The sequence below is a fragment of the Bactrocera dorsalis genome, chromosome 1 (assembly GCF_023373825.1).
Source record: "Bactrocera dorsalis isolate Fly_Bdor chromosome 1, ASM2337382v1, whole genome shotgun sequence".
Classification (NCBI taxonomy): domain Eukaryota; kingdom Metazoa; phylum Arthropoda; class Insecta; order Diptera; family Tephritidae; genus Bactrocera; species Bactrocera dorsalis.
Window position 1 is genome coordinate 84,001,788 of NC_064303.1, and position 26,818 is coordinate 84,028,605.

At 38.5% G+C, this 26,818-nt stretch overlaps 1 protein-coding gene across 1 annotated transcript in view; it reads right to left on the reverse strand.

Moving 5' to 3' along the window:
- Positions 1-26,818, reverse strand: part of LOC105231088 (insulin-like growth factor-binding protein complex acid labile subunit) — a 215,153-nt gene that overhangs the window by 24,609 nt on the left and 163,726 nt on the right. The window contains exons 5-10 of the mRNA XM_049461337.1: positions 22,866-23,063; positions 6,864-6,991; positions 3,364-3,507; positions 3,048-3,152; positions 2,626-2,752; positions 2,328-2,524 (exon numbers count right to left, since the gene is read on the reverse strand). Of these exons, the coding sequence (XP_049317294.1) occupies positions 2,328-2,524; positions 2,626-2,752; positions 3,048-3,152; positions 3,364-3,507; positions 6,864-6,991; positions 22,866-23,063 (899 nt within the window). The remainder of the gene's footprint in view (positions 1-2,327; positions 2,525-2,625; positions 2,753-3,047; positions 3,153-3,363; positions 3,508-6,863; positions 6,992-22,865; positions 23,064-26,818) is intronic.

The window sequence follows — 26,818 nt, forward strand, 5'->3', positions numbered from 1 at the left end:
CCGTAAGTGATAGCAATGAGCACAGGGCGGTAATCGAATTTTGAGTAGTTGAGCAGGAAGTTCGGTATGTTTTATTGCTGGTTTTTATTGTTTTTGGTCGTGCAAAAGTTTTTATATTGTAGATTTGGTACTTAAACTGGGCAAACATAATATTTGCACAGAGATAGATTATATAATTGCTAAGAGAGATTAAACGTAATTGCTTTAAGTGATTATGTGGTTTTCAATGTTATCTTAAATTCAAAGTTAGCTCTCTTTTACGTCTGTGAGAATCGTAATAAACCTACATTTCGTTCATGCAACATACATTTTGGTATTCCCAATGTGTGTTATATGTGAATTGAAATCATTTTACATTACATTTGCCGGTGAGCATGTAGCCTATAGTACATGACTATACAAGTATAGCAGCCTCGCAGAAACCTCAGAAGCAGTTTAGTAAGTTGCCTTTCTTATAATGCTGTCCCCAGTAAAGGTGCACTTTTCAGGCTGTAGGGACACGGTAAGTCCTACCTATAAAGGGAGCAATGCGCCAAACTTTACCGAACACATCTTTCAACTTTTTAGGAGCTACGTGCCACACTCATGGAGAGAGGCTAGGGTAGTTTTCATACCGGAGGCAGTAGAAGGATAAGAGCAGAATGGAATGACTTTAAATGGTCAAGGTAGTCTGTAGACTTACTCAGCAAGGTGTCCGCTTCTATGGACATTAGTGGTAAATAAACTGTTAGGGAACTTGGACGGCAAAGCCCCTAAACCATCTTAATAACGTATAGGTGTCTACAGACCACCACATTCAACACAATCTATAATTAGGCAGCGCAGGTGGGTCTGGGGTTGAAATCGGAAAAAATAAATCTACTCGTGCTCACAAGAAAGTACAAAATTCCTCTATGGAGGTTCCTTTCGATAAATGGGACACAAATCTCTCCAAATAATCGCTTCAAGTACCTTGCGGTAGTCTTGGACAGCAAACTGCTGTTGAAGCACAACGTGGAAGGAAGAGTGAGGAAAGCCAGCAAAGCTTTTTATGCCTGAAGGCAGATCCTCGGCACAACCTGAGGGCTCTCTCCCTCTTTCATGCACTGGTACTAGACAGCTAGACCAATTCTGCTTTACGGTGCAGTAGTATAGTGAACAGGTGTAGGGAAACCCACCTTACGGAATTCAGTGGAGACGTTCGCTGAGCTGGACATAACGCGAGCTTTTAAAACAACTCCAATGGCGGCTCCTGAACTTGTTCTAAACCTACCACCTATAGACCTTTTCCCTAATAACTGCGCAACAAAATCGACTACTCATTGCAGGAGAATTTAGATACAGAACCTTCGCCCAAAGCTTGGTGAGTAATGGCGACTAGGCAAACACCGACTACATGATCCCACTTTTCAACTAGGAAAGAAGATTCAAAGTAAACATAGGAAAATATGGGTGGCTTTTTAAGTCGCTGGACTACTGCAGTATATTTCAAGCTGAGGTTTTTGTTATTGCAAAAACATCTATGTAGACAGCCAAGCAGCAATCCAGGCAGTAACCTTGCATCGGATATCGGCCAGAGGTGTCTTGGAAAGCAGGACAGCAGTGGAAAGTGTTGCCAGAAGTAAGCGACTTCACTTTTACTGCGTGTCAGGCCACAAAGGCATCGAGGCCAATGAAATAGTGGACGAGACTGCCAAGAAAGGTGTACATGACCAGAATACTACCTGGTCATTGTCTGGTGGCGATACATGCCCGCATGATGGGGCTGAAAGATCAAGGAGACTGCAGGAAATGTCTAGAGTTAGGCACCAGGAAAACAGTGGAATATGTCGTATGTACTTGTCCCGCATTGGCAAGACTACGCTGTAAGCATCTGGAGTCCCCAAGGTATGATACACTGGAAAAGGTATTGATTGCGAGGCCACAGAGTCTGTTAAAGTTAGCGTCGAGCGCAGGCAACCTAAAGGATGACTACTCCTCAAGGACCTAGTAATTGAACTCTATCTAGTATCGCAAACAACTAGAACTGGTCTATGCGTAGCTCTCTGTTCCTAACTAATGACGATGTCGACATTTAGTTAGAATATATGAAACTAAACTCTATAGCGCCGGCAAATTATAATATTGCACGTATTCAATTAATATGGTTGACTTAATATTTTTTAATAACTTATGTATTATTACTTTCAGTGATCCTTAAATTCGCTCATATTTCATGTAAAACAAAGCATTTAAAGACAGGAAATCACTTTCCAATTTGTATTTCAAGTAACTTCATTAAGTAAATGGTCTCACTCGATTAGGCTTTCCTGCATTCATATGATGTATTTTGAATGGACTAGACTCACCTCGAATGTTTCGCGCATGTCAAGCAAATTCATCTGCACGTTGCCGCTAATATTCAGCGTTTGCAGATTGTTCAGTCGCCGCACTGATTGCGGCTCCAGTCGCACCAGCTTGTTGTACGACAAATCAAGGAACGTCAAATTGCCCAAATGTTTAAACGAGTCATTGGGCACTTTCGCCAGTCGATTGTACGATAAGTCTGTGAATAGCAAAATATGAAGTGCGACAGTAGAGTGTAGCAGGCTTTTAGGCGCATTAAAGCGCAAAGTGTGTGCGGCACTTTGTTGTTAACAAACTTACCCAAGTGTTGCAGAACCTTTTGATTTCGAAACAGCTCATCAACAACGACGGACAGTTGATTGCCATCAAGCAGGACTTTGGTGAGGTTTTTCACATCGCGAAATTCATCCTTGTCGAGGAATTTAAACTGAAATGAGAGCAAAAAGCGCCACAGCAGGGAAATTTCAAATGACGGTTAATTTTTCACAATGAAATGATGTTTGCCAACATTCAAAGAACTCAGTAGAATTCAAGCAAAGAAGAAATAAAGTCAAAAGTCAATAGTCATTGTCTGTGAGGAAGCAAAAATGTTGAAGCAAAAGCGATGACTTGCAAAAATAAACACACCATTGATTTAAGGTGTGGCTTTGTGAGTTCATAAAAATATACAGACGCACACAGACACATGCAAATAATTTCGCTCGTGAATTTGCCATGCTTACCTCATTACGTCCCAGATCCAGCTCCTGCAACATTGGCAATAAGTTATACAACTGCGGATTGATTTTCTTCAATTGACAATTACGGCATTTGAAAATGCGCAGCTCCTGTGGAAGGCATAAAGAAACAACAGTTAAATAGAAGGTGCAGACAGTACAAAAAAAAATATTTGTTTGAATTGGTTTTTCATTTCAATTTCCGTTTGATTATTTCTTCAATCTAAGCTCGTAATGGTAATTTCTCTCCGCTCCACACGCCTCATGTGCGCAATTTAAGGACAGTTAGCGTATGTTTCTGCGAATTTGAATGGCAGCTTACCGGCAAATCGCGAAACACATCGGGTGGCAGGTCTTGCAATGGATTTCCGCTCAGGTCCAGATACCGCAATTTGTTGAGCAGGAAAAATATGCGCGGCACGAGCTCCAATATAGAATTGTCAGCCAAATTGAGTCTTTGAAGTTCCTGAAAAAAAGCAAAATTAGATTTTATTAAAGAAATCGGCAACTACTTTAATAAAGTATCTAACCGTATATATAAAATCTCTTATAGCTAATATGGAACAGTGGTCTGAGAATGTTAGAAAAATCGGCAATGAGATTACAAAGGATGTTTATAATTAGTTTATAAGGTTTAATGTAACTCATAGATCGGTTTAGTACATTTTCGCCCCAAAGCGTTCATTGAATTTCATGAAAATATGTAACATTTCAAAACATGGCATAATGCTAATCAAAAGTGCTGAACTAAAAATATATAATACCAGTCCATATCCAGAAAAGTTAAGCATCACAAATTCGATATAAACTCATAATCGGTTTGGTGTTAGGAAAGGTATTAAAATTCGGTCAAATACGGCCATTCATAGACGATACATTGAATGTACTATTTTTTATTTCGACGTCTTCATTGATGAATATTGATTTTCAAGAAAATCGTATACAGAGAAATTCCTCATAACCGGACACTAGCCGTCGCCGTGTTTTGGTCTGTCTGTGAGAGCTGTCCACATATGAGGGCTTGACAAAAACGTCTGTTTAAAATGCATTCTTGAGTCAGAAGCTGCAACTCAGAACTATATTACTGAACTAATAAGTAGGAGCTAATGTTATGCAGGAGTTCATGCATGACAGTTATCTCATTAGTTTCCGTTAAGTCACCGCGAACCAGACGAAGTCAGAGCAAGTCAATTTGCATATTATTCTTTAAAACTCTACCGCGAACTTCACAAATTAGAAAGGGATTATTAGGGCTGTCCGTGATGCGGAATGTTACCGATATACCGGTATGCGTGCATTGATCTACTAACTGTATGATTTCAGATTTTTAACATATTTTGATTATCTCATAAAACCAAATTTTAAGTTACGTCAAGAAATGCTAAATATAATTGCTTCTACGAGTGCTTGTCTTGTTCATATAAATTTCGTATTTTATGAGTTATACAGATCAAGCTTATGGAATGCGGGTTCAGGTCTACTTTTTATATTATTATACTTATAAAACACATATGCCACGCAGTACTGTAATCGTTAATATCAAATTCAAATAATGTAGTGTGGTTTCTGACTAAGTTCTGGCACATTACATTTTTATGCACTGACTCGAGTATACTCGTACTAAGTTTGCCTCTAGGTTTGTAACACCCAAAAGGAAAAGTCGAAGACCCTATCAAATAAATATATAAATGATGACGAATGATGACGAGCAGAGTCGATTTAGCCATATCCGGTTATCTGTCCACCAGCCTGTTCGTCTATCTGATTATACACAAACTAGTCTCTCAATTTTTGGTCCTCATTAAAAGGGGGGTCTCTCATCCGAGGCTGCTCAGGAAACTTTCCTCACTTGCATAACCTTTTACATATGGCTCCATCGTCCACACAAAAAACAAGAGAGAGACCGAAATGTCTAAGAACCAAGAGCTGGACAGTTGGCTGACAGGGGTAATGTTCGAAAATTCTACCAAAATATGCGTCGACTAACACAAGGTTTCAAGACCGGAGCATACTCTTGTAGAATCCCCAGAGGTGATCAATTGGATGATGCCCAGAGCATATTTTCGCAGACGACTAAAATCGGCCGAAGCAAACTGTGTGGCCATTACTGAATATCTTATAAGCAGTACCCTAAATTAATTGTCGTTCCCAAACAATAATTAAATGTTTTCCGTGTTCTCGGTTATAAGAGCTTTCAACTATCGATTGAGTCAAAAGTGAAACCGAATATGTGAGTACTGCATCTTTGACTTTACGTATACTATATTTCTATACTCTTTAGTCTACGCTAAGAAAACTATTTATGTGTTAACGGAAAGACAAATTTTTCGCTTTTTGTTAAGCTATAATTTGTGACCACAATTTATGTTTCCTGTACACTCTCTTGACTTTCAAGACTTCGCACTACATTCTCGAAATAGGTGGCTCATAAATGTTCGTTTAGTTTCCTTCGCTATGTGTTCATTCATCAAACACTCTATCCTTATTAATCCATAGTAATCGCTAATAAATATCTTTCGAAATATAAATGCGGGACCGTTGTAAAATATTGTAAGCGGAAGCTTTGCCATCGAAGACAAATTAAAAAAACAAGACGAGGCAGACAATTTTCGCATTCGCTATTTATTTTACGAGCACGGTCCACTAGAAAATCTTGGAGGAGTGCAAGCATGCACATACTAAGTGTTTACGCTGACCCGCGCACAATGTGGCGGTGAATTAGGACCCTGTAAGAAGTGAAAATGAATGGAAATTGTGGTACATTGGAGTAGACGCTTAGGAGAGATTTTTTTTACATAGATTTGGCTTGGCAATTTTAATGAAACTATGAACTATTGCAAAGGGTCCGATTCGACACAGAACTCTTGAAAATCCATGAGGAACCAGATCTTGTATGGCTGTCTACAGAAGGCATAATGGATGTAATTAGTATCATTGAAAGCACCAAATGGTTTTACCATAACGGTTAAACGACATAGAAAGATTGTGAAAGTCTTACGATTGTGCATCAAATTGGGCCCAGGAGAGCTGCACTCATACTCGTACCACCTACGGAACAAGGGGCCCTGGTTAAACTGAAATATTCTTATAATATATCTCAAAAACAAAGTTAAGTGAATAATTTCCTACCGAGACGCAACTGACCCGTAAGACTAAGGCTGAACGCACGGCTAAGAGCAGCTGCATGTAGAATGCTGAGTACCGTTAACTAGATGCAGAGCGAAGAAGCATAATGTGTATATTGCAATGTGCAATACAACAGCAGCAAAAACGGCAAAAGCAAACACAAAACGCATGAGCGAGGAAATAAAACAAAATAACACGTAAAATTTATTACCGCCCACGTTCGGGTGATAAAAACCCGGCGAATAAGACGGCAGAGAGGAGCATTATTGGCAGTTTAAACGAAATGAAAGTAAATACGAGCTTAAAGCGCGGCGAGTGACCAAGCTGCTGCGAAGCCGGACGCGCAATGGCTTTCGGTTGCTAAGGCCTGATTGAATCCACATAAAACATACATACATACTATACATATATTCACAGTCAACTCATCAGCCGAGCGCCTTGGCGGTGCAATGCGATAATTACATTAAGTTGGTATTTACGCGTTTTCCACTCGCATTCTGATGAATTTTAAAATGAATGCTCAAGGCGTCTCTCAAAAAGTGGCAGCGAGAAAAAGAACGAGAGGCAATCACTGTGAGGCGCAAATTAAACATTAAACGGTTGGTTTGATTGGGCAGCTGATTGACTTTCTCTTTACGACATAAATATTTTGCCTTTTCAAGGTTGTTAAATTGTTTGTTGTTGTTGCATACTTACGGTTAAATGACCAAACGTTGTGCTGGATATGTTTAGTATCTTATTCTTGGACAAGTCCAACTCATGTAAATTGTCCTGTCCTCGGAAGTTATTTCGATTTACATTCGTGATGTTGTTCCTTGATAAATCTGTAGAAAAATTTAGAAAGAGTTTTTGCTAATTAAAACTTATATACATTTTTCTTTCGATACTTAAGTTATGTGTACTGTAGATCTATAATTTTAGAGACTTACATTGACATTTTATATATATGCCGGACCTTAAATTTTTGAAGATTAGTTAATTCGCGCATTTTTGTGATTTTCGTAAAACTCGTCAGACCCTGTATTAGAATGCTTTAGGTTTTTTGAAGCCGACTACAAAATTTTGCGGATGTAACTACGTGATCTTTGGCATTGCGAAAAAACTTGAGATCACACTTGAGAACCTTTTAGTCATAAATAAACACTTTTTCTCTTCGAATGCGACATAGTAGGGTTCCTAATACAATTTTAACATTTATTGTTTTTTTTTTTTTGTTATAACTAGGTGTACTTGATTTGCTAAGCATTAGAGAGCAGACCATATATTATTTTTTCATTAAACGAGATATCTGCAAAAATTTTTGGTCCGGCATTCATCTCGATCTGCGATATGTTCGATTGATATACATATTCTTCGCCGTTTATCCTCCAAGTTTTCCAACATATTATAGAAAAATTAGTAGCTGGAAAAATAAGGAAACAGCGGAATATACAGGGAATACTATAGGGCCTCACTGTATATTCCTCTGTTGGATACAATTGGCGAAGATTAGAAGACGTGATTTTCGAAAAAATATTGAATGGATTTCAATTGAAAAAGTAAGTGCTGGTAGATATTTTCAAAGGCCTTTTGGATAATGACAACGTCGTGCGACGTGATCTTGATCACTAGCAGTGCCATTGGGGACAGAAGCAAAAATCAAAAGACAACGAGTTACCGACTACTATATTGGAAATGTTGAAGAAATGCGATGTTGACCTATACCCCTTAATTCATAGTTTTCATTACATATTCTGCACACCTTATGTGATGAATGTGAGCTCTGAATGCTCTTTTCGACATTTTGCCGCATAAAAACGTGGCTGAGGACGAACACTCTTCAAGATAGATTGATCGTTGCTGCACACAAAAATCATGATATTGAAGCCACTGCGGAAGAAGTTCTTCAAAGATTCTCAAAACTTGGATCGCATTATTTTGTGTTTTGAGTATTATACATTCCAATAAAGTATGTCATGTCTACAATTTAAAGGGCGATTTTTTAAGAGCTTGATAACTTTTTTTAAAAAAAAAACGCATAAAATTTGCAAAATCTCATCGGTTCTTTATTTGAAACGTTAGATTGGTTCATGACATTTACTTTTTGAAGATAATTTCATTTAAATGTTGACCGCGGCTGCGTCTTAGGTGGTCCATTCGGAAAGTCCAATTTTGGGCAACTTTTTCGAGCATTTCGGCCGGAATAGCCCGAATTTCTTCGGAAATGTTGTCTTCCAAAGCTGGAATAGTTGCTGGCTTATTTCTGTAGACTTTAGACTTGACGTAGCCCCACAAAAAATAGTCTAAAGGCGTTAAATCGCATGATCTTGGTGGCCAACTTACGGGTCCATTTCTTGAGATGAATTGTTGTCCGAAGTTTTCCCTCAAAATGGCCATAGAATCGCGAGCTGTGTGGCATGTAGCGCCATCTTGTTGAAACCACATGTCAACCAAGTTCAGTTCTTCCATTTTTGGCAACAAAAAGTTTGTTAGCATCGAACGATAGCGATCGCCATTCACCGTAACGTTGCGTCCAACAGCATCTTTGAAAAAATACGGTCCAATGATTCCACCAGCGTACAAACCACACCAAACAGTGCATTTTTCGGGATGCATGGGCAGTTCTTGAACGGCTTCTGGTTGCTCTTCACCCCAAATGCGGCAATTTTGCTTATTTACGTAGCCATTCAACCAGAAATGAGCCTCATCGCTGAACAAAATTTGTCGATAAAAAACATTTCGAACCGAACACTGATTTTGGTAATAAAATTCAATGATTTGCAAGCGTTGCTCGTTAGTAAGTCTATTCATGATGAAATGTCAAAGCATACTGAGCATCTTTCTCTTTGACACCATGTCTGAAATCCCACGTGATCTGTCAAATACTAATGCATGAAAATCCTAACCTCAAAAAAATCACCCGTTATAATGCGACCTATGGTCTATTGTGCCTACTCCTATATCACAAACAATTCCAGGAGCATTCTGGGCGCGATGGAGGTCATGTAATTCCTGTCCACATATATAGATCCAGGACCTTGAGCCTGTTTCTACAAATCGCTGGACAATCTAGAATCAGGTGTTCTTGAGTTTACGGTTGCAAACCCCGAAGTTTGTGCAAGAGTTTCTTGTACCTGCAGACTAGGGTGGGTCGATTCCGGACTTTTTTCGATTCGGTATTTCTAATAGTGCGGAATAGTTGCCTTAGTACTTCCTGATTCCAATGCAACTTTTTGTTTTGAGATCGGATTGCATCTTCAACCCGAACCTCGGCCTTGAAATTTCGGAAATTCGCCTAAAATCGTGAAATTGTCTACCTAGCACCTGAAATACGCATCTCATGGCAAAATGTATAAAACAAAAGTTATTTGTCACGTCATTTGCTACCGAAATGGTATATGTGATCATGGCCGTAGGACGAACCGTTCCCGAGATACGAGCGAAAAGGCGGCGCGCCACAGCGCAAGGTCAAAATTTTTGCAGCTCTCAGCTAACCTGTATTGGTCACCCAGAACCCACCGCGTGGAGGTAGCTGCTCTTCGGGTTCCTCCCAAGCCCAACCCAACCAACCAACCATATGTCAGGCTTGTTTTAGTCTGAATCTGTGTCAAATCAGATTTTGTACTAAACTTTGGCACTTGTTGCCTAGATTTCAGTGTAGAGCGTATAAAAAGATCATGAGATTGGGGGCCAATAACTTTAGAAGATGCCTCTGTCACCAGTTTGACGCTTCTCTCGACTGCCACGGTGTGAGAGGGGAATCCACTAAATTTCCATACCTCTGCAGTGTCTCCCGACAGCCCTTTTATGAGTTCTTCGTTAGAAACTGAACAAAGAACTGGTGGAACAGTCAAGGTAATAGTCTTCCAGTTAATCATATCGTAATAAGTATTAGCTTTGAAATTCAGCTTTGGCACTTTATTACATCTAACTCTTCCATTTATGGTGTCAGACTCTGCTTCTCTGGCTGCCAGAAGACGGTCAAGGGCCAACTTTCTGACTTGTATCCGTTCGTCAGTCATCATACTAAGGAGAATGTTTTCTGGAAGAGCAAAGAAAGCATTCTGTTGAATGGATGAATCGACAACCTTGCGCAGTTTAGCGGGTAAGTATCTCGACCTTTGAATTGCAGCATAGAGATGGCGCGAGCCATCTTTGATTGAACTGTTGAATCTTATTGAGAACCACAAAGGTGAGTAAACTGTAAGTATGTACTTGACCAAAATCTTTATTTCCTTTGTTGGTTTGTCAGTAGAAATGTATAATCTCAGAATTCTATTTGCACAGGTGAGCCAGCGAGATTTGCACATGTTACCTGGATGCATCGACGCTAAATCTGAGGAACATTGACCGGAAATAACAGCTTCTGATATTTTATAGAGATAAGCTTGGTCTGTGCTAAGTTGGGTCGGATTAATAACCTCAGAAGGTAATTGGCAGGATGGAAAACTTTCAAATTTGACAACAGGCAACCTCTCACAATAAGGGAGCAGTTTACCTATGTCGCCAGAGAATGTATTTGGACTCTTTGAGACACCATCTATGTGTTCGAAAAGAGCACGGAATGGAAGTTCATTGAAATGTAGAAGACAAACAACCCACTGTAATGGCCTACCTATTCTTTCTTCTAGTTTCCGAATGATTCCACCTTTCCAACCTGTGTTCGTGTTGCTGCCATCAGCACCGACAACTTCTAGATGTTCCACATCAACTGAATTGTCTTGTAAATGTTGCCATATAGCTTGCGTCTCATCCTCAGCTGACCCGGAAGGAGAAGTGACATGGCCAAAGTAATGACAACCAGGTTCCGCTATACGAGAAATATGTTCCTCTTTGACAGTGTCGCGGTAGTACTTTTCACCTTCGCTGACTTGTGTAAGTGTATTGTCTTTGCGGCCGTCAAAATACAGCCCATATACGGAGTCAATACTTTCGGTGTTCTGGAGCTTAACACCAACACTTTTTTTTGCCCGACTAATCTTGCATTTGTCAGTGACAAAGCTAGCCTGATCCTCTGTTATCAAACCTGCTTTTTTGGCATCCAGAAAAGCCGATGAAAGAATCAAGGCCGCTGCTCTATCACTTACTCCAAATCTTTGGGCAGCTAAAGCAGTGTGTTGTAATACTAGTGTGTTTTGTTTGGTTTTAGAGGATGGAAGAGAAAATTCATCATCACCATCGTTTTTCGAAGAATCAATGTGCGACGCGCCTACATTGTTGTCGTCTGTATGAGAGTCGGGCTGATCTGAATGGTCACGTGTTCTAGCTGACACTTTTCTGGTAAGTGTTGATGTTGAATGACGTTTTGAAAGCTTTTCTTTACGTTCATTTTTCTTTGTAATCTTTTTTGTTTCAGGTAGATCAACACTTCCAATGCGACCAATTCTTCTGGTTCTCTGGTCCAAGAGAAATGGTTGTTCATTGATAGGAACTTTCCTTTCCTTTGGACAAGTGCAAGAAGAAAAATAAATGCATTTACAAGCAGCGATGTCAAATAATTTTTAACTCAAACCTATTGGGTTCCTTAAAAACATTTTTTTAAGAGTCAGAAATTTCTTGCGGTATGTGGTGAGCATTTGTACAACTCTGGTGTGTGAAACTATCGGAATAGATGACTTTTTGAAAGTATTTTCAACCTTTTTTGCAACTATTTCTGTAACCTCTTTACCCTAGGTTCATAGTTGTCGCCTCGGAGTCGCCCTATATGAAATCTTTCAAACTGATAACACAAAAGAACATCCTGGTAAGTAGGTAACTGGGACTCAGAGAGATTGTACGGATATATGCCAAACACAGGACATTTCTGTCTAAATTTAAATTTAGATACAGACATTTTGAGTTCTGTGTTTTGTTGAGAGAATATAAGTGATAGCACCTGGCGAAATCAACGACAAGAGTGAAGGAACTCGATGAAAAAATATTTATGTGGAGACCAGTCCGAACGTGTCCTTTGGCGTAGGTGAATGAATGTGAGTGATAGCACTCGGCGAAATCAACGTCAAGAAGTGTGGCCGCAAGCCGATTTTCACCTTGCGCTGTGGCGCGCCGCCTTTTCGCTCGTATCTCGGGAACGGTTCGTCCTACGGCCATGATCACATATACCATTTCGGTAGCAAATGACGTGACAAATAACTTTTGTTTTATACATTTTGCCATGAGATGCGTATTTCAGGTGCTAGGTAGACAATTTCACGATTTTAGGCGAATTTCCGAAATTTCAAGGCCGAGGTTCGGGTTGAAGATGCAATCCGATCTCAAAACAAAAAGTTGCATTGGAATCAGGAAGTACTAAGGCAACTTTTCCGCACTATTAGAAATACCGAATCGAAAAAAGTCCGGAATCGACCCATCCTACTGCAGACCCTAGTATAGAGCGCAGCAAGGAGACGGAATTTTTCCCGGGGGAGATTGATCATATCTCCAAACCTTGCAATGTTGTTACCTCCCTATAGTAACTTAGCGTAACGCATTTCTGTTGGCTGCTGCAAGTGGCGTTCTTTCCCCACTCTCTCTTCCGTGAAAAGCAACTTCTTAATGGTATGGGACCCTATCACAATACAAGAACATGGTTCTGACTCCATCATCCGGGAAGCCCACGCAGAGCGGGCGGGATTATTGGCCAGTTCATTGCCGGCTACCCCTTTATGTCCCGGCACCCAGATCAGGTGTACACGGTTGCAAACTGATAAGCGATTCAGTCTTCCTATATACTCCTCCACTAATAGCGAGTTGACTTCATAAGCTGAATCTGCTGAATCCGCTCCTGCAATGCCTGTGTTTTCGAGTCGAGCCTATAGTGTACAACTGGATTGTGCTGGCACTCAGTAGTAGGTCGAGCGTGGAATCACTTCATTCCGCCTTACTGCCGAGAGGAACTTTAAACTTCTTGGAAGAAGGGTTAGTGGTATGCCTTTCCATAGGACCTTCATATGTTGAGACAGCATTATCTTCCCTTTACCAAACCCCTCTACTGCATGGAGCATGGTATGCTTCTCTGCCTGTTTGATCACTAGATGCAGCGGTGTTGTGAGCTTCATTATAACTTCAAGTGCTGCAGTTGGGCAAGTGTAAGTCTTGTAAGAATCGTTTGTATTAGTTAAGTGTATTTTAGCTTCGCTGCAAAGGAAGTTAACATTTTTCTTGTTTTGGATAAAAACAATTCGCGTCTCCTCATAATATTTGCAAAGGTCAGCTAACGGCTTTTGTCATTTCGAACTGCCATTTGCTTTAAAAATCAAAGTCGTTGCATTCAGCACGAAACTACAGCAATTTAAATTTAATATCTCCATTTTTAACTGAAAAAAAGGCAAAATGTCACCAGTGGATAAATTCGCAGGCCGCAGTAAAAAGCGCAATGAAACTGTAAAAATAAAACCGCTAAAGAGACAAGGAAAACACCGTTGTTTTTAGCATAAAAATCGCGAATGCAGAAAAAAGAAGATAAGTAAAAGATTATATGGCCGAAAGTGCGCATCGCTTTTACAGTTATTGTACGCATTTAATGGAATTCAAAATGATTGCCTTTGTCTGTGTCAGCAAAAGTGAAAATTCAGCAGCTGAGCAGTGTAAAAAATGGAATTGTATATCCTACCCGTCACCACACCCCGCCAGCGCTCTTACCCCAATGCGCCGTGTATAGATTTGTTGCTGGGGGCGTTGCAGTCACATGTGGATAAGTTTTAAACAAATAAACGGTTTGTGTCATTCACCATTTGTTCGTCGCGTATGGCGACGAGGTAACGTGGCGTATGAGCAACATGCAATGCACTGTTTGCCAGTATGTGTACATACATACATACATATATTGTGTAGAATGGCGCAGTAAGCGAAAATTCAATGCAGCGAAAACGAGTTGAGAAAAAGTCATGAAGCCAAAAGTCCAATTAGTAATGAAATAAGCGACTTTCTATGTTTTCAAGAGTGTACTTTGTCAGTTTGTATACAACAACCGTTATGAAAGCGAGTGTAAAATATTTAGAATGTGTACGTTAAAGCCTTGAGGATAATTTACGAGCTTGCCAGAAACTTAAAAATAATGACACGTTCTAAACAGACTATTATTTGTCTAATCTATTGTTCTCTTATCAAATTGGAAATTACTGCTTATTGATCAGTTTATGGATAAACGGTGTCGGAAAATTGTGTAAATACCTATAAATGTAGGCGATTACAAATTTGATCGACTTGCTAATTGATAAGTCGTGTCAGTAGAAATATTATGTTGACATAACTTGCATACCAATCGCACATCCCTTTGTCTTAAAAAGTGCCACTACTAAAGCGTAGCAAAATGAGAAGACAGAAGTTTAAGGAAAAACCTGCGTTATGTTTGGTAACATACAATGGATATTATAGTATGGTTTAAAAGAGCTTGTATCCTTTTTCCTCCTTACAAATATAAATCTGCATTTTTTAAATAGAAACTTCTACCGTAGGGGCAAATGGTTAGTAAAATATAGAAAAATATCACAAGGCGAAACCACGGAATATCATAATTAATATTATATTCTATTCCATCGTCATCGATTGGGGAATCAGATTCGCCTTATCCAAATGTTATATATTCTCTCCTGATCAGCTGGCTGGAGAAGTGTTTCCTCCATAATTTCAGTATGCTCTGCACATGAGCCACTTGATCAACCCTTTAGGTACTGCAGAAGTATGCCTCGGTAATTAAACATTCCGTTAGTTGCCGAGTTTTCGAGCATTACCCCTGTCGGTCAGCTTCTCAAGCTCTTCATACTCACTCATTTCGGCCTCTTTCTTTTCTTTTCTGTATATGCGTCGCGCTTCGATCTTCAAATCTCAGTATCCATCCCATGGTCGTTTCGCTGGCAACAGTGCGCAAGGAGTTTGTGATAGTAGCTTCTAGACGTCTTACCTTTCCTGTGTTTGTTGACAAGCGTGCTTTGCTGCTTTTTGCTAATGAAAGTGGACATTTCTGACTGTTTTACCAAAGATGCCTTCTTCGCCCACCCTGACGTTAAACTTGCCAAGCCTAGCCCTCATAAAATACATCTTTGATCAGTTTATATTCAAAAGTTTTGCGCTGAGGCGGATTGTGGCTAAACGTTCATCCACCGCGATGAATGCCAGAACTCGACGACTTTCTGTCTTTCTGCCATCACGAATCCCACACCAAATTTGCGCTCCTTTACATGATCGCTGTAGTTAATGTTACAAGGACCTACTCGACTCCGTCCTTGTCCCGTCTATTGAGTTTCTTTGAGGACGATGATGTCAGCCTTTACTTTACTAGAACATCAACTAGCTTAGCATCGGCAATTTTAGAATTTAAGAACCGGACATTCCATTTGCATGCCCTTAAATCATAGGGAGTTTCATCCGAGGCCGTTGTTCCTTTTTCATTGAGAGTGGTTTCTACTCGGCGGATCACACACCCAGCACACAACGTTGCTAGGTGAGGTGTATAGGGTTTTTTATACATTTATAAAGCGACACGCTTGTTTCAAGACCAACGCCCGCTCGCAGCCGCGCCTCTGGTGAACAGACGCTGCGATAAGACTTCAGCGAACCCTTAAACTGAATATGTCAGGGTGGCTGCGCTGAAGCTTCATCTCTTTTCGCTGTGACCTCAGGCTTCAAACGGGTTGGCTACCGCATCTTTCGCAAGGATTACTAACGTTTTCAGGGCAATAGTAAGAATTGGATATAACCCTACGACTGTAATTACTTACCCAAAAGCATGACTATACTCCATTCTACTCCCTAGTTTATTCTCCCAATTACCGAGTATGTGAACCCCAGTATCTATAGTTAATTTTGACCGAATATATCGGACAATGTATGGGATATTCAATTGAAGTTCAGAGAGAATCTTTTCCGGATAATAGTTATATACTATTATCGGGCTAATACTTTTCTTAGCCCCTGGACTTTACTTCAAATGACCGCTGATTTTTTTAGTACGGGGCATACTTCCCCAACTCCTATGTACTAAATTTATGTAAGGATTTTCATTTTTCTAACCAACCTTATGCCGAAAATGTCGGTCAGTACATGAGTTATATATATGTAGTATATATATATGTGTACGCATATAGGAAATTGCTTGGACTTTATACGCCCTTCTTTACTTGTTAATTTGAAATTTATACTTTTATGCATCTTTAACATCTCAATATAGTTTGGCCACAACTCCGGTCCGGATTTACGAATTTTTTGTTAAACCGTAATCAGTTTTTTTTTTTTTTTTTTTTTTTTATTTTGTTTATACATTGCAACTAGTTCAAATAAAAGAAAGGACTAACAAGCAACTTGAATATGACTTAAACATATAATTACAAAATCACAAAACTACTATGAGAGTATTGGTTAATTTAAAAGATCGCTGGGTTTGAGGCGTTTGAGTCGTCTTGGTGGACCATCTCCAGAAGTTAACTTAGCTACTTCTTCGTTACAATGCTGTAGCAATCTTGCACTATGTGCTGTTGCAATTTTTAATATTTCTGCGTTAACCGAGTTTACGCCTAGATCACGCTCTATATCAGCACATCTACAATACCAAGGCGCTTGAACAATTAGTCTTAGTACTTTGTTTTGGAATTGTTGGATGACTTTCTTATTGTTTGCGTTAGTACATCCCCAGAGTTGTGCACCATAGCTCCATATCGGTCGGAGTATTTGTTTATAGATAAGTAACTTATTTTCGATGGATAACACTGATTTGTTACCGATTAACCAATTGTAATTTTTGAGTCGCATGTCCAGCTCCTTACGTTTGTTTTTTACGTGAACTTTCCACTGTAGCTTAGTGTCAAGCGTCATTCCTAAGTATTTTGCGGAATTAAAGTACGGTATTCGAGCACCGTCTATGAAAATTGGTAAGTACTGTATCTTGTTGTATGTGAAAACAATGTGTACAGACTTAGCTTCATTTAGCTTTATCTGCCATTTCTTTGCCCATTGTACGACTTTATTTACAGCTTTTTGGAGATTTTTAGTGGACTCGTGTTCACTACCACCAACAGCAAGCAACGCGGTATCATCTGCAAATGTGGCTGTTGTATAATTGCAGTCTATTGGCAGGTCGTGCGTGAATATAATATAAAGAAGAGGACCCAACACACTACCTTGTGGAACTCCAGCTTTTATGTCCCTAAGATCAGAATATTTGTCTCCTTGTTTAACGCGAAAGTAGCGATCAGATAAATACGATTTTATGATGTCATAATACTGTTTCGGTAAAATTAGTTTCAGTTTCGAAAGCAGTCCTTTGTGACAAACTTTATCGAACGCTTTTGCAACATCCAAAAATACCGCAGAACAGAATTTTTTTTCCTCAAAGACTTTCTCAATAATGTGTGTTATCCTGTGGATTTGATCAATCGTAGAATGGTTGGTTCGAAACCCAAATTGGTGCGCTGGAATTATGCTTTTCCGTTCAATGATTTTATTGATACGTTTTATGAGAATTTTCTCAAATAGCTTCGATATTATCGGTAGAAGTGATATGGGCCTGTAAGAAGATACATCATATCCTGGTTTTCCTGGCTTTGGAATCATGATAATTTCAGCAACTTTCCAATAAGTTGGCACGTATTTAAGATGAAAAGCTGCGTTAATAATGTTGGTAATTTTTACTATACTTATTTGAGGAAGCTGTTTTAGGACCTCGGCAGTAATCAGGTCGTAACCTGGGGATTTTTTGTTTTTAAGATTTTTGATTTCCTCACTTAGCTCACTACTTGTGCAACATGGGATTTTTTCGTTTTCTTGACTGGAAGCAGTAGGATAATCAACGTGTGTTTCATATGGGGAGAATATTTTGGCTAAATAATCCGAAAATACTTCTGCTTTTTTTGAATCGTCTCTGGCCCAGCTATCAGTACTTATTTTAATGGGACATACTTGAGTTTCTGGTGCTTGTAGTCTTTTACAGCTTTTCCAAAGAGAGTAGTCAGAATTTTTTCTATTGCTTAGGGAACGAAGATATTTTGTGAAACTTTCATTTTTAAACCTCTTAATTTTCCGATTAAGATCTTTACAGACTTTATTTAAAATAGATTTATCAGCTGGGCAACGAGTTCGATGCCACTTACGTCGTAGCTTTCTCTTTAATTTAATTGTTTCCCTTATATCATTAGGATATTGAGAGTTTATTGCCATTTTCTTTAATTTCGGTGTACTTTCCCAAGCTGCGTGTTGTATACTTGTTGTAAAGTGAAAAATTTCAGATTCCAACTGGTCTATATTTAATATAGAGTCATATTTACTTTCGTAACATTCCATCATTGTTCTAAAATATTCCCAATCTGTACGTTTATTATACAAGGCCGCTGCTTTGTCTTTAAAGATGACCGTTTCACTATAGTTTAAATAGATTGGGGAATGATCCGAGTTAAGATCATAACCCTGATTGATCGACAAATAGTTCCGGAATATTTTGCCAACAATGAAAAAATCTATCAGGTCTGGAATCTTTTGATTGTCTGATGGCCAATATGATGGTAAGTTCGTCGAGAATGCGTAACTTCCGGTTGACTGCAGTGCTTTATAGAGTTCTCTCCCCTTTGCAGTCGTAAGCCTTGAGCCCCAGTGCGTGTTCTTTGCGTTGAAATCTCCACCCATTATGAATTTATACCTGTGTCTGTTTATTAAGTGTTGGTACTCTTCAAATTGGATTTGATGCCTTGGAGGACTGTACACAGAGGTAAGTGAGAGTGGACTTTTAACTCCGTAAATAGTCACTGTTGTAGCCTGAAACTTATCAGATGAAAATTTTTCTTCCTCAAAATGTTTGATCGTACTTTTGATTAGTATTGCGCTTCCGCCACGGGCGCAATTGCTAGGATGAATTGTGTGGTAAGTTTCGTAGTTTTTAATTTTAAAATAGGTTTGTGACGTAAAATGTGTCTCCGATACCATACATACGTCAACATTTTCTGAGTTCAGTACAATTTCGATTTCATTCTTATGCTTGATTAATCCATTTGAGTTCCATAAAAGAATTTTTATAGACTTAGACATCTTTGGTATTAAAAAGATATTTTTCAAGCTTGCTTAAGCGATTTTGTAATGAAGTGTTGAATTCCTCTTGTTTATTAAGTTTCTGTAAGATCTGTGATAGAATGCTGCTATTGGATATCTTATCATTATTATTTGTTTTTAGAACATGAGCAAAAGTAAATTTGTTTGATGTTTCAGCTGTAGTTTTTGGATCTTCTTGCTGTTGATGTTCATTGTTTTTTGTTCTAAAGTCTACAGGACCTTCTACTTTTTGGGCTAGACCATCATCTTTTTTGTGGCCAATTGTGTTAGCTCGTATTTTCTGTAGTTCTTTGGCAACAAGGCACCCTCGATAGTTGGCTGGATGTGCTTCCCCACAGTTACAGCATTTAGGCTGCTGGTTTTCTGGTTTCGAACACTCAGATGTTTTATGCTTACCGGCACACTTAACGCATCTTGGTTGTTTGCCACAATAGTTTTGTGTGTGGCCAAATGACTGGCAATGTTTGCATTGTGGTATCATCTTCGGGAGTTTTACCGGTTCAATAGAAACAATTGAATTTAATATTGTTTTAGTTTCGTAAATCTTTTTTATGTTCTCCATGGGATCGAATGTTACCAAAAACATGTCGAGGGGAGTTTTAGTTTTCCATTGGAGACGATTGACAGCACTCAGTGCATTTAATCCTTGCTCTTTTAAGTCATCAATAATCGATTTTGGATCATAAGAATTGTGCAAATTTTTTACAATAACTCTAATTGGCCGCGTTTGCTTATTCTCAAAGCTATACCAAGATATATTTCTACACGAAAGTGCTTTCGATATGCATCTATAGTCCTCTACGGAGAAAGTATTTACTTTATATATTCCATTATTCAGAAGTTTAATAGTAAAATTGTTTTTTGCTTCTGATTTAGCAATAGCATATAGTTGCTGATAATTATTGCCGTTGGCATCTCCAGACACCATAATTGGTGGAGGCCGCGTACTATTTTTTGGGGCAAGCGGGTTTGATATGGCGTTATTCTCTTTTTCCTGAAGATCAGGAGAATACTTTTCTTTTTTTAGCCGGTCTTTTTTTTAGAATCCATTCCGTTTCTCTGGCTAGTTCTTCCTCATCCGTTGAGAATTCGACTTTATTTTCCAAATTCTGGATTTTCTTCACATCAGTGGACTTAAGCTTTATATTTTCGGCTTTTAAAGTATTTACTTCGATTGAGAGTTTTTTACACATTTCTTCCATTTTTTCTAGCTTCTTTGTAAGTTCTTCTATTGTGACATCTTTTTTGGCAGTTTTACTTAATTTACCCCCTGCTGGAGGTGGTGTCTTGATAATTGGCATAATTGGTTATTTGCTTATAATTATATTCATATAAACAATTAAAGATATAAATATAAAATAAAAAATAAACAATACTTGGCAACCCTATAACTTCGTTGCCTTAGGTATAATTGTTGAACAAAATTTTTGGTATACTTTTAGGCTAAGGTAATAACGGGTGATTTTTTTGAGGTTAGGATTTTCATGCATTAGTATTTGACAGATCACGTGGGATTTCAGACATGGTGTCAAAGAGAAAGATGCTCAGTATGCTTTGACATTTCATCATGAATAGACTTAGTAACGAGCAACGCTTGCAAATCATTGAATTTTATTACCAAAATCAGTGTTCGGTTCGAAATGTGTTTCGCGCTTTAATTTTGTTCAGCGATGAGGCTCATTTCTGGTTGAATGGCTACGTAAATAAGCAAAATTGCCGCATTTGGGGTGAAGAGCAACCAGAAGCCGTTCAAGAACTGCCCATGCATCCCGAAAAATGCACTGTTTGGTGTGGTTTGTACGCTGGTGGAATCATTGGACCGTATTTTTTCAAAGATGCTGTTGGACGCAACGTTACGGTGAATGGCGATCGCTATCGTTCGATGCTAACAAACTTTTTGTTGCCAAAAATGGAAGAACTGAACTTAGTTGACATGTGGTTTCAACAAGATGGCGCTACATGCCACACAGCTCGTGATTCTATGGCCATTTTGAGGGAAAACTTCGGACAACAATTCATCTCAAGAAATGGACCCGTAAGTTGGCCACCAAGATCATGAGATTTAACGCCTTTAGACTATTTTTTGTGGGGCTACGTCAAGTCTAAAGTCTACAGAAATAAGCCAGCAACTATTCCAGCTTTGGAAGACAACATTTCCGAAGAAATTCGGGCTATTCCGGCCGAAATGCTCGAAAAAGTTGCCCAAAATTGGACTTTCCTAATGGACCACCTAAGACGCAGCCGCGGTCAACATTTAAATGAAATTATCTTCAAAAAGTAAATGTCATGAACCAATCTAACGTTTCAAATAAAGAACCGATGAGATTTTGCAAATTTTATGCGTTTTTTTTAAAAAAAAAGTTATCAAGCTCTTAAAAAATCACCCTTTATAAGAATTTTTTGTGGCACCAAAAAAGTCTCCCAAACAGCTGATGGTTTTCTCCTCTGTGTCCAATGAAAAGTGATATCGACGAAATGACAAACCTTCAAATCCAGATTAGTCAGTGATTGTAGGTCGCTGGTTCTGCACTCCAATACACCTGAATGCCGCGTTTTGCACTCTCCGGATTGACGAGCAGATTTTGTTAATTTTCTATCTTTTTTCACCAAAAATAATTAATTTCTTTTAGCACTCACAATTATTCACTCTCTTAACAAGCAGAGTTGCCAAAACCATTTGACATCTGATAAATTTTCAGCTTGCAAACTCAAGACATAGGCAAAGTTTACACATTTTTCGTTAAAAAGATGAATTCAAAGACCTTAAATTTAATTAATATTACAAATACTTTCTACTGCAGATCGCATGACTGGAGGATTTAAGTCGCAGAGCAATCAGCAAAAGCAAGTATCCTCGGTAAAACCTTTCTTATTAACACCGTAATCTTTGCGCGATTATTGCCGCACAATCTTAAAAACAAAATGAAATACAATTTACGCATGCAAGCACATCTTTTGAGTTCCGTTATTCACTTTTGTTCTTATTTCCCTTCTTAGGCTATTAAGCTGGCTGGATGCCTTTACGTTGAGAGAGCAACTCGTTAATTTTACGATATTAAATGTGATTGTAGAACGCCTTTGGTGTGAATTCAATAAGCCACCTCAGCGCTGACCCAACAGCCCCTCCGCCTCCACCACATACATACAGACGTCATGGTGCTGGAGTTTACTTTAAAAAATCTCCCTTTTTCGGTTATATTCGACACATTGATTGTCCTTCATTTTATGATTATTTTATGCAATCTTCTTATTTCACTTATTCACATTTTTCGCGTCCACTCTGTGGGCCCGGCGCAGGTTTATTTGTCGGCTTGTAAAAATTGAATCCTTGTAATCGCTGTCACTACATAAAGTTCATACGCTGTGTCCTTTACTGTGGTGGCCGCTTTTACGAGCAAACTATGTGTTTGTAGCTGCGCATGTGTGTGTTTGGCCATTTGCGTTTCCACTTAACGGTTGTAAGCTGCTGTTGTTTTGTTGTTGCATTCATTGTAAATTGATTTTGTTTTCATTCTTGGTATTTTTGATTGATTGTTGGCATTGTGCGCGTAAAAACCGAGTTCTTGCTTACGGATTTTATTTAAGTTTTTACAATCATGATACGAGCATTTCGCACATTCACAGTTATTTCGGCATAATCCAACGGTTTGTTTTATTTTATAGATCTTTCCGAATTTTACACCTATTTTTATTATGTTCGATACTCACCCAGTATGCGCAGCTTGACTAAACCAAAGAAGCATTCGGAGCCCATCGAGGGGATTTGCGAGTCGGTGATGCGCAGCACCTCGAGATGCGAGAAATTCCGAAAGTAGTGACCGATGGTGATGGTGTTGCCCGGCCCCTTGATGATAATGACGCGCACATCCTTGCCGATCTGACTCACCGGCATGGCGCTGAGGCCACCTGCAAGAAATGAAAGGCCACAAAATATGAGTGAGTTGTTGTAAATTGAGGATTTTTTAGGATTCTTTGTTATTGCAAATTGATTTATTATAACCCATAACTGTGGTTGTGTGTTTGTGTTGTATAAAAAGCGGATAAAAATCCTTTGCTAATGAATGGAGGTGTGCGGCAGGCCATTTGTAATTTTACGATTTGGCAATAAGCGCAAATTCGGTATTAGTTGAGAATTTACGAGTTCGAAAGGTAGCAGGTGATTGTAGGTTAAGGGGCTTATTGAAATGCTTTGGTTTAAAAATGCTTTCACTTTACCCAAAAAATATTACCAGTTCGAATGTTTGTGTGGCATACTAAATAAAGAACCTATGATAATTTGTAAAGCTTACAATGAATAAGGAAAAGCTCTTTTTGTAGCCAAAATAAATAGAATATAACCAATCAAAAAGCAGACTCTCTCCCTCTGCTATCTGATTGAATTCGTTTAAGTGCAGAGTATAAATATCCAGCCGAATTTGTTATTTTTGAGTTTGGAAGCCACTGGACGGAGTGCTCTTATTGCATTTGAGGCTTAATGGAAAATTATGGTATAACTATGGTATTCTTTATTCTTAACTTTTAATACTTGGCAATGTGACAGCTGTAACTTTTAGGTATGAGAAAGGTTCCTTTGAAATAAAATGCGGTGTTCGAGGTATAACATGTGTATATTCTATCGACAAACATTGGATGTCTTTGAAGAAGAAACTCAGCTGTTATATTTTAATATTTTCATTAAATTTGCAATTCTTTGAATGAAACACCAATTTACTGGCCGTTTTATGGGCTTGAACAAAATTAGCTCTTTTTTCAGTCCAATCCTTTTTCGAGCATTTCGTTTGGTTTCATTACTGGCCTTAGAATTAGTCTCGTATACATAAAAAACAAAGCAAGGAAAAAATTTATCTTTGACTGCACCCTTCACAGGTGTATTATTTTAGAAAAAATATTATACAAACCAATACCATGATTTTAATCGATCAGTTTGTACGGCAGCTATATGCTCACGTTGTTCGATATCGACAATACCAAAAGCTAAGCAGCAGAAAAGGACGTGTGCAAAATGTGAAATCAATGTAAAAAAAAGCGGAAGACTTGATAGCATATATGTAGAGAGAAAGAGACGAAGTGACAGACGGTCACAGAATTTTTGTGAGGAATAAATGTCAAATTGATGAGCTGACGCAGAAGGCAGTAAAATCGTGGATATCCCATTTAGTATTTCAGAATTAACTGATATAATATCTTGAAAAGAAAGATTGTGCCAAAAATTGATTGAACACGCCTTACTAAGAATTTCATGTAATAAAAAGACAACCGGATTTACAGAATGTTTTGGTCGGGGGACCGATATGCTTCGACACTGTCGTGATACTGTTTCCACAAGAGCAGAAAGAAGCGTTAAAAAAAATGAGTGGGTCAGGAAGGCTTCAGAATGGAAGGCTTTGTCAAAAATTGTGATATTTTCTAAGTTTCTTCGAACTTAAAAACATCAATACTTTCGTTACTAGGACCGCTGTTTTATGTCGATGTTTTTTATTAAAATCTTACTTCACATCTTCACTATACTTATTCTAGAACTAATCCGAAACCCTCTATTTCGAAACGCTTTGTCACACACTGTCATGTATTTTGTTGTAAAGTACAGATAATTCATTGGTGGAATGTGCGCTTGCAAATACTGAGTACTCATTTATAAATTAGAGTGAAAAAGTTTCACAAAGAAATCGAAAATAAATTTTAAAAGTTTTATATGAGCGGTTAAGTTCTGTTTCGAATTCATCTGCTATTAGACACATTTTTATTGCAGGTTTGGTGAATATAAAGTATATTTAAATAATTGTGTTAGATTTGTACATATGTGTTTACATTAGTGTTAAGGTTTTCAAAATGCCGCCTTCAAAATCAAAAAGCGGGCTTCCTTATAACAAGTTCAGATGCTTCCGCCCAGGCGCAGATTTCCATTATAATTGACATTCTGCGAAGAAAAAGAAAAATTTTCAAGACGGCACTAGGTCAAGACAAATCACTGAAGCAATTGTCAAATTTATTTTAATGGACAGTAATCTATTTTCCATGGTAGAAGAAAATGGTTTCCTGCAGCTCACGAAGGAATTGATTCCGCTTTTTAAAGATCCTCGCAGAGAGGCTATAAATTTGCAGGTTGATGAAAGATATGAAGCTTTGTTTTACATTATCGAAGAGCGCATTCGTACTTGCGATATATGGACTGAGACACTGTAACGCAGTCGTTCCTCGAGGTAGTTATTCACTTTTTAGACAATTTACATTTCTTGAGTGAGACGTTAAGCGTAATCGAACTACATGAAAATCTTACAGCAGCTTATTATAAAAAAATGTCTCAGCTTCTCTTCGAATAAAAGGCCTCCTCAAATAAAGTTTCTGCTTCCGATAATGACAATACTATGAAGAAATTAAATAGAAGTTTGATTGGCAACAAAAAATTAATTCCCTGCTTCACATATACCCTAAATTTGGTTGTCACGCAGGGACTAGATAATTTGGCGGAAGTCAGCTTTGATCACCAAGGTTCCCTACATTGTTAAGTTCATTAAAAGAAGTGTTAATACCAGTGATGAATTGCGAAACAAATATATACTGGGTCTTCTACAAGTAATACTCTTTATATGACTCTTGACGTAAGAACGCGCTGAACTCGTGCTTTTATATGTTAGAGAGATCCTTAATCCCGTATTAACTGCCCACTTAATCAGATCCAAATTTGAAAGTGACAGACGGCAACAGCTGATTATAATTTTTATAATATTTTCAATGAAAATGGATAAAAGATAAACATTTCGGTGGTTAGATAACCAGTTTTTTAAACTGCATCATAATATAAAACTTCTTGCTTTATTATTGAAAGTTTGGAAATCAGCTGTCAGTGTTGCTTGTTTTTCATTCACAATAGATTAAATTTGGTAATTTTTCACAATGTTGCCACAACGAAAATGAAGCTAACTCTTTAAAATTTTAAGCGGGACACTGTCGGTAAATGCGCTGTCGCAAAACTGATGGCAAAAGATCAGGTGATCTTTATGCCCTCAGTAAGGTAAGCCTTTCCCTAGTAGTGGGGCTTTAAACGAGCCATAGCCCTATTGGCGTCTACGCAGTAAAGCTGGGAATCCTAACGGACGCTGCCTGCCGAAGCTGTCTGGAAGAAGATGTAGTGGATACAACTCAAAACTTGTCACAGTCCGTGCGGGCTCACGAAAAGTAATGGCAAAACAGTTCGAAGAATTGCCAACAAATTATTATTTTTTTAATTTTATGTGTCGTTTAGTCCTTAGGGTTAAATTTTATGATAATCCATAAAAAGCTTCAAATATCGAAACTATCCAATTTAAGCATTTGGGGGTACAAAAACTTCGTCCTCACTGCCACCTCACGAGTCGTTGAACTAGAAACCTATTTTACTCACATTTTAGTATGTAAATAAGTCAAAGACTTTTAGCGCTATTTTGCAACAATGCAACAAATCTGACTCAAGCTTCTGTCGCGCACCAGTTACACGCGAGCTTTAGCATAAACCTAAAGTTGTATGCAGATTAATTTAGAAGCCGGCGCCATTGTGCGGCTTGAGGACAGAGGTTGGAGTGTCGCGTGGAGGGACCCTGAAGAAAAATTATTAAAAAACCTAGCACCGCCCTCTTTGCATTTTTTCGAATTCATGTATTTGTAGATAACCATATATAACGCGC